Here is an 8,677-nt window from a genome sequence, read left to right as displayed (position 1 = left end):
TTGGCTATTTACTTTTTGGCATTTTTTTCTATTTCTTAAGTACTTTGAAATTCCAGCTGCAGTTTTAGTTCAGAAACATCTATATCCAAATTCTATTGCTATCCATGATTCTACTAAAGAAAAGAAATGAAAGCTAAAAAGTTAATGCACCAACCTTTTCCATTCGTTTCTCTCATCATCCAAACATTGTTTTTATCTTCCAAATTGTTGTCAGAGCCTTTTTGTTATTTGCTGGACACTATCACTCTCACTGATGCCATGAAAGGGGCATTATGCGGGTAGGTGTTTCAACTGGACCAACTAGGAAAGGTTTTTAATTTAAATAAGTCTTGGTTAGACTTGAAATCCTTTTATTGCATGAAAAACAGATTTTCATTACAAACCTGTTGCTCTATAAGTCCATTTCTTTTAGCGATGCATATTTGCACCGACTCGCGGCGGTGCCCTTTTAGCTCGGAAAAGTTTCCTGATCTCTGATTGGTTAGAATTATCTTTTCCAACCAATCAGCGATCCGGAAACTTTTCTGAGCTAAAAGGGCACTGCCGCGAGTCGGTGCAAATATGCATCGTTAAAAGAAATGGACTATAGTAAGTTGTTCTTGAGGATAGGGTGTAGAACCCCCATCCCCCCCCCCAGTGAAAATAGGAAATATTCATGTTTTACACAACTTTTGAAATTTATTTTTATGCCACGCAAACACAATGTTAGTTATTTACGTTTGCTTCTTCAAATTTCTTAGAGTCTTTTGATGAGTAGCATAAGCTAATTACAAAGAATCAAGATTCACTTATTGTGTATCATATTTCTAAACCGGCAATTATCCTTAATTTACATTGGAATCAAGTTAATCAGAAGAATATCAAACTCGTGTGAAGTCATCTGAGGAGAAATGCGAGATTAATATCAATACTTTTAATTCTTGCTGTGTCCATCGATTCACATCCACTATTCAAGATGTAAAAATATCAAAAATTGATTGAGTCCATAATAGACTATTGATCGTATGGGTGTAATTTTGGCGTGTTAAGAATCATGTATATTTTTTACTACGAAGACATTCCAAAATTTTAGTTGTCATTAAATTTGATATAAGCTTCATATTCTAAAACATTAAATTTAAATAAAATTTAAAGACATTTTCAGTAATTGGTGTAAACTTGCTGTCATATCACAAAACTAAAATTTTTATTCAAGATCTTACTTAAATATTCAAGAAAACTAAGCTTTTAAGTCAAGACAATTCAGAATAATGTTTATCAAAAATTTGAAAATTGCCAATTGAGCCATTTTTGAGGAACTCCATATCATTAACTACTATTATGATCTTCACATGATATGGCTTATCTGTGTTATATTTAGAAGCAGCAAGTTCTTTTACATAATTTGATCGTAGATATTTTAAGAAATTTTGTTATACACCTATCAACATTACTTTTAGGATAACAACGCTTCAACTTACATAGTTACTTCAGTAACATTAGTTAAAGCTGCAAGTAAAATAGTGTAGGCGAAAAGATATAGAAAAATTAGAGTTGCAAAGAATTAGTATGAATGCCATTTTAAATAAACCTAAAAACTGCCAAGGGATCATTTGGTTTTGGTTTTGATCATATTTAATTTTAAATTTACTTGCGAACACAGTTTTCAAAAACCACTAGGACACCGTAGTGACAGTATCAGCTTTTTATTGTAGTCAATTTAGATATAGTGTGTTCAAATTCACCGAGGTAACTAAGATATAACTCCAGTTGATGTAATGGAAATTGAAATCAGTCCTAAATTGCCTTATATGTAGCTTCCCAACAACCCGCTCTGACAGCGTTTTTTTTTTTTTTTTTTTTTTTTTTTTTTTTTTTTTTTTTTTCGATGAAACCCCAATGAAAGATGTTGTTGAAACCTTCGCCCTTACTCCCAGGTGGAATACGGCCTCACTGACGATCTCGTGGCTGAGTTCAAGGAGGCCTTCATGCTCTTCGACAAAGACGAGGACGGAATGATCACCACAGCAGAGCTGGGCGTGGTCATGAGGTCCCTCGGTCAACGACCATCAGGTAAAAAGAGTGGTTGGAAGGGCTTCGGCTGTCAACGTTGGAGCAAAGGTCCTCCTTTTGCTTTTCATTGCATGACAAGCAGACATTTTCCGTTGATTGTGTTGCATTTGCATCTCAAAAGGCATTTTCTTCCCTGACCGTTAAAGAAATTTAACACGACTTTCATCATCCCCAAGTAGATGGCCGTTTTAGAAAGGTCATCTTCATATTAATTATTTCACAATCCGCAATGTACTGTTCCTTCTTATGGTTGCTGTGCCGTATATAAACAGGCCTTTGATACATGTAGAAAACAGTATAATATGAAATCCTGAATTTAACTTGTAAAGTGTAGTAATGTCTTTAAGTATAAAGTTCATTTATATTATATTGTTGTAAGACTTTCCTGCAGTTATCATGAACTTAAACTTTTGTTATATATTCATTGGACACTGGTGATCACTCCTATAGGTGAAATAGAAGTGGAATATTTTGTAATATTTTCAATCCCTTACATAGCATTCCATTTACCAACTATTATTCAAGACTGCCAAGCCCCGTGAATATATGGAAATTTATAAAACCAAGGAAGATAATTTACATTACGTTGAGAATAATGTCACAGTCGAGTTTAAATATAATGTCCTTCAGAAAACAACCAGTGAGAGACAAGGGTAACCCAGGATGATTCTAGATCCAGAATTTGATTTTTAGAATCCCCCCCCCCCTTTGGTCCCTCCCCTCGTGTCCCTTCTGCTCCCCCAAGAGGCGTAAATGTTCATCTCATCGAGATCTTCTCGCCCTTTCAGAAACAGAACTGAGGAAACTGGTAGGAGGTGTTGAAACCTGTGCTGATGGAACGATTGAATTCAACGAGTTCCTTCAGATGATGAGCAAAAAGTTGAAGGATATTGGCAATGAGGATGAGTTGAAGGAAGCATTCAAGTAAGTTTTTAAAACGAGCTAAAATATGAACTTTTGATAATGAAAGAATTTTGAGTTTTGAATACGTGGTAGGTATTTTGTTATTAGAAAAACCTTTATATAAAAAAAAATTTATACTCTATATTTATTACTCAAAATAGTTTTTATTGTATCTATTGTTTTTTTTTTTTTATTATTTAACATTAAATGACAGGTAATTATGTGATATAATGGAAATGGCAATAAACTTCCAGCAGTTATTTTATCCTTTTATCGTCCGATTTAATATCTGCCTTCATTTAGCGTGTTTATAGCTGCCTGACAGGTAATGATTATTGTCTTGTATGACATCTTCCTCTTCACATAGTTTATCCATTTTGCCCTAGAAAAACTTTCCCACGCGTAAAGTTCAGTCTTTATATTCTCTTGAATTGGGAGAGCTGACCACACTGGAGTTTATTCTCATTTCCTTCACTGTCGAAGACAATCAACAACAAACGCGAACTTTTCTTCCAGGGTCTTTGACAAGAAGAATTCTGGCTACCTGTCCTCCACAGAGCTTCGTCACGTCATGACAAGCATGGGCGAGAAATTGTCCGAACAGGAGGTTGAAGACATGATTAAAGAAGCCACTCCAAACGGAGATGGCAGAGTTAATTACGAAGGTAAATATTGCGTTCAGTTTTAGTAGTAGCAACATGGCATAATTATTTCTCATTCACACTCACACATACAGTATATACACGTGTGTGTGTGTGTGTGTGTGTGAGAGAGAGAGTACATAACACTCCCACAATGCAAAGGAACGATTAAACCAGTGCTGAAAACAGTTAGGAACAGCTACTTAGTTATGCCTTGAAAAATCAAAGAAAAATTCCAAAACCTTGATTTTAGGAGATGGCTAAGCTAGAATGCACTGCAATATAAAGAAAAAAGTCTAAACCCTACTTCCATTCTTTCAGAATTAATAGCTATTCACACAAGTCAAAAATAAAGTTCCCTTTTAGCCGACTGAAATTCTTGTTTAGTAAATTCTCCGTCTCTATTTTTGTACTCCTACCAATTTCACCTTCATCTTAATTCGTCATTGTTAATTACTAAGTCTCAAGAGTATAGAGGCTTTTATGAGTGGTTTTTTTTTCTAATCTAAATATAAATGCATATAACAACCTTCTAGGAAGTATGAGACAGAAATCGTGTTTTTCAATCCTGAAATAAAGAGACAAAAAAAATTATCTCATCGATTTTTTGCAAGATGATGTTCTCTGGATATGAATTAAGTAAATTCCATGGTTATGAACACGTAAGGACTGTATACATACAGTACATATGTTTACCACCCTTCTTTTTTCCATAACCTATCAAAACTTGAGATGTGTGTAAAATTCGTATACGTTATTTATGATAAATGAGCAGTTTTAGCCAGTATTGTACCAAGATTTATTTTTTTCAGAAATGAAATAGCTACTTTAGAACTGCTGAATCATCTTTTAGGAACAATAAGTTGAAGTAGATATCTAAAGTGGAATATACTCATAATATTTTAGGCATTCGACTAGAACACAATTTACTTTGAAATGAATTTGAGAAAGAGTTTTCTTAAATATCCATACAGTTTACATATAAATTCCAAATGTCAGTGAATAGGTGATAAGAACATAGTTCAAGATGAATTGAAATTTGCGTGAGTACTTTGCATTGATAATAAGTGAAAATTATTTTTTATACGTTTGTTTTTCATGTGATCATTTATCTCCATTTTTCTTTAAATTTGAATAAATCTATTGGAATAAGTATCTGTTTTCACTTTTCTGTAGTCTTTATAAGAATCGTTATGACTAAGATATTTTAATATTTGTCTGTCCAAGCTTAGTAGTACCACCAAAAAAAAAAAATTCAGCCCGAAGTTTAATTAATTTTTGATAACTTTATACAGATTTGTAAAGTACAGCAGTGTGCTTGTCCCTTCAAACATTTCGGCAATATTTGAGTCATTTTACATTTTCCATACTCTTATAATACAATGCATATCTAGTGCATTATCTTGCTCTGTATTTTTGTTTTAGATTTCGTTAGGGTTAAGGGTAGTTAATTACCTTAAGTCTATAAGCTTTGACATTTGATGACCATAACTACTCAGCCTCGTTGTTAAGAAGCATCTCATTTATATTTTAGTAGTATTTGCCTTTATAATTATGAAGAGATTAAGGCTTTTGCATACTGATCTTTGTTTCTCTTCCACAGAGTTCGTTAACATCATTGCAAGAAAGCACTGATTTTCCAGTGCGAGGTCATCCACAAAGACTACTGCACCAAGATGCAGTATCAACAGTGTTACCAGGCAGATATACTACAAATCTAGTTCAAGAGCAACGTTGCCAAGCATTGTGAAAGATCAAGATATCAAATCAAAAGAAGGATGAATTCAAGCGTCATATCTCTACTTTTGGATATATCTCGTATAACTTAGATTAGATAAGAAAATGCATTGCAGGCATAATATTTTGTGAATCATTCATCGTGAAGAAATTTTGCTGAAATTCAAGTCCATTCGATATTCTCAACGCTTGTTCATGGTATGAGCTTACGTGTGAATTCATCCTGTTTGCCACCGAATATAACCATGTAGAAGTTGATGTAAGAGGGGTCTTTGGGTGTGAAATCTTTGATTCTACTTAGCAAACAGTGCGCTAAACCTGTAGGAATTTAAGCTAAGCTGTAGGTACGTTAACGTTGAAATATAGAACAGAAATATAGGCTTATGAATGTTTACCATGGCCATCATTGTAGAGGACATCTCCCTATTTACCGTAAAAGCCGTTCATACGAGCTCGAGACAAAGCTGGATTTTTGTCTTACCCTATTGCAACCTAGGCCTACTGTATGGTATCAAAGGAGCCTCTTTAAGAGACGAGGAAGACGTTGAACTTCATATAATGAATAGGTAACAGTTTTGCTGCTCCATGGAAGATTATGTTAGGTGGAAATTCATAGACATAGAAGACGTGTTTGGGAATAGAGTTTTAGACAATAGTTTTCCGTAGACTTTAGAGCTGAAAAGTGATCCAAAGCTCTATAGATGAAAAATGGACATTAGGTTTTGAGATGGAATAAGCTCGGTATACATTATATACATTCACTGAATAAACAAATCCGTTGATTTGCATTTTCTCACTGAATTTGTGTATGTCAGTGTACGTATGTAAGGATATGTGCTTTAGTCACATGTCAGTGAGTGTGCGTACGTACGTGTGGGTTGTGAGTGTATGTGTACATTTGAAATATTCAGACAAATGAATCATTTGTTTTGTATATTTACGAACTGACAGTCTACCATTGTTTGTATCATTCGTAAATCTAAAGTCCCTATTTCTATTTCTGTATCTTCATGTATGGTAGTTATTGTGTCGAGCTTAACCTGTTAGCAATGTGTAATAATATAATAGGTCACATAAAATGTCCAGGTTAGGTCTGTGTGGAAAGTGGTAGGAAGGTCACATCTCTGAAGTGAAAATCGGCTACTGAAGAGCAAGCCGAGGAGAGATGGTCTCTTGAAGGAGGGCCGTCTCAAAGAGATATCGCTTTCAAGATCATCTTGACGGATAAGTGAAAAGCAGAAGAAGACTACTGGGACCTCGAGGAAGGAAGGAAGAGGTCGTCTTTTAATACGCAGGCCAAAGTGTGGCTCCTTCTAACGATCGACCTGTTGTGGATGACTTTGGAGTCCTACTCCCACACCTAAGAGTAGGATCTTCAACTAGAGAACCCATCCTCCGTCAGCAGATATCTCAAAAAAAAAAAAAAAAGATGGATATGAACAAAATATGTAAGGTAGCCCTGGGAACGAGACCATCCCAGAGCAAGTATTCAAATGAGAGATCAATATCGTATAGAGTGAAGAGTTCTGTAAGAGGTCAGTGTAAGGTTCTGTAATTGTTATATATATATATATATATATATATATATATATATATATATATATATATATATATATATATATATATATATATATATATATGGCGGTTACCAGAACACCTGATAGATGGTAACCTCTGTGAATCAAGATCACTTTTTCCGTTTGAATGCTAATCTTGGACATGCTAATTTGAGGAAGCAGTTGGCCATTCGTCCCACTGTGTCACTTGAACTGGTGCATCTCTCATTCTATACACCCATATATATAATACTTATATATATATTATATTATTAGATGAGATACTGACCCCAAACTTAGGCGTATTTTCATGTGACGATGCTTGGCATGTCAGCGTATCCCTCATGCAAAATTTAGCCTAACCAAGTAAAAAAATGCATTATATATATATATATATATATATATATATATATATATATATATATATATATATATATATATATATATATATATGTACGTATCTATGTATGTATGTATGTATATATATATATATATATATATATATATATATATATATATATATATATATAGTTTCGGATGACTAGCCTTTGAGCACGTCCACCAATGCTGGTAATCGTATATCAATAGTTTTATAGTCTAGTAATGTCCACAGTGTAACGATTTATAGGAGAATGTGCTCATATTATTAGTGTTTATGTACAGAAAGCAAGGGTGATCATTTCAGAGGAAGTTTCATTATTTAAAGAACTTTGCACCTCCACTGTTCCATGTTAACAAAGTTTATTTTGCATTCAAAATTGAACAATGGGCAGAGGTCTGAAAGTTCTAACAAAAGTTTTGCTTTTATACTCAAAAGATGGGATCAATTTTGAAGGGTGGCCAAATAAATCTGTAGAATTTGTAGCATTTTTAGGTTCAATTCTGTGCATGGGAAGATAGTCATTTTTTATGAGCAAAATAAGATGAATTTATTTTTCTAGCATTAGATTGTTACCATTTTCATACACAGGCATCTCAAATTAACTCTGTACAGCATATTATTGAGTGAACTGAAAACGAAAGGGGATAATTATTAGGGTTTCACATAAACTGAAAACCGGGGTTTTTCCACCTGCTGAAGAGCACATTTCTGATGGAATAGGGGAAACTAGACTGATTATAAAGGCATAATTCGATAATGTCTCCTCAGTTTGGGTTAAGTCTACAACAGCGGCTTCTATAAGATTGGTTTCTTTCTCAGAGAATGGCTAAACGTATATTAAGTATCATAAATGACATTATTGCTACATTCGATTAGTATCAGTCAAGGCCGCTTTTGCTGCGAAAGGAAAATAAAACAGAATCTTCTGAGATAAGAAAACCTAAAAGCTTGTTGCCCTCACCATCTCTTAAATAATCTGTATGCTTTTGACGTCTGCCTCTGCATCCAAGTCATCAATTTGGTCCTGATATCAGATTGGATGATGTATGAACTGAACCAGAAGAGTGATCATTGAGACACTTGTAAGACGTAAACAATGTACTGTATATCAAAACTATTTAGACATAGATTATCAGCAGCATTTTTGTCTCAAATTCTGAAAAAAATGCTGCCTGTGTGCTTTTCTCGTTTCCTTAAGATTGATTAGAACATTACCTTTCAAAATACAAATCAAGATAAATATGCTTTAGGGTTTCCATTGAGTTATATGTTACAGTAAAATGATTTAGTATTTTCCCCCTTTTACAAGCAATCAAGCATAATCAGAACTGTTGGTGCTAGAGCCTCTCATATATTTGCGACTGAATTGTGAATATTTAATTCTCAAATTAGGTTGTTCTTTCTGT

The 8,677-nt window shown here is 34.0% G+C and overlaps 1 protein-coding gene across 1 annotated transcript in view; it reads left to right on the top strand.

Annotated features, from left to right (window-relative positions):
* The window catches only part of LOC137625606 (uncharacterized), a 207,156-nt gene extending 200,253 nt beyond the window's left edge, over positions 1-6,903 (top strand). Inside the window, exons 4-7 of the mRNA XM_068356520.1 lie at positions 1,917-2,052; positions 2,841-2,976; positions 3,472-3,620; positions 5,200-6,903. Coding sequence (XP_068212621.1) covers positions 1,917-2,052; positions 2,841-2,976; positions 3,472-3,620; positions 5,200-5,231 — 453 coding nt within the window. The 3' untranslated portion in view covers positions 5,232-6,903. The remainder of the gene's footprint in view (positions 1-1,916; positions 2,053-2,840; positions 2,977-3,471; positions 3,621-5,199) is intronic.
* Positions 6,904-8,677: the final 1,774 nt, after the last annotated feature.

Source organism: Palaemon carinicauda, chromosome 2, assembly GCF_036898095.1.
Source record: "Palaemon carinicauda isolate YSFRI2023 chromosome 2, ASM3689809v2, whole genome shotgun sequence".
Classification (NCBI taxonomy): domain Eukaryota; kingdom Metazoa; phylum Arthropoda; class Malacostraca; order Decapoda; family Palaemonidae; genus Palaemon; species Palaemon carinicauda.
Note: the sequence above shows the minus strand (reverse complement) of the source record. Positions and strands in the feature narration are given on the sequence as shown.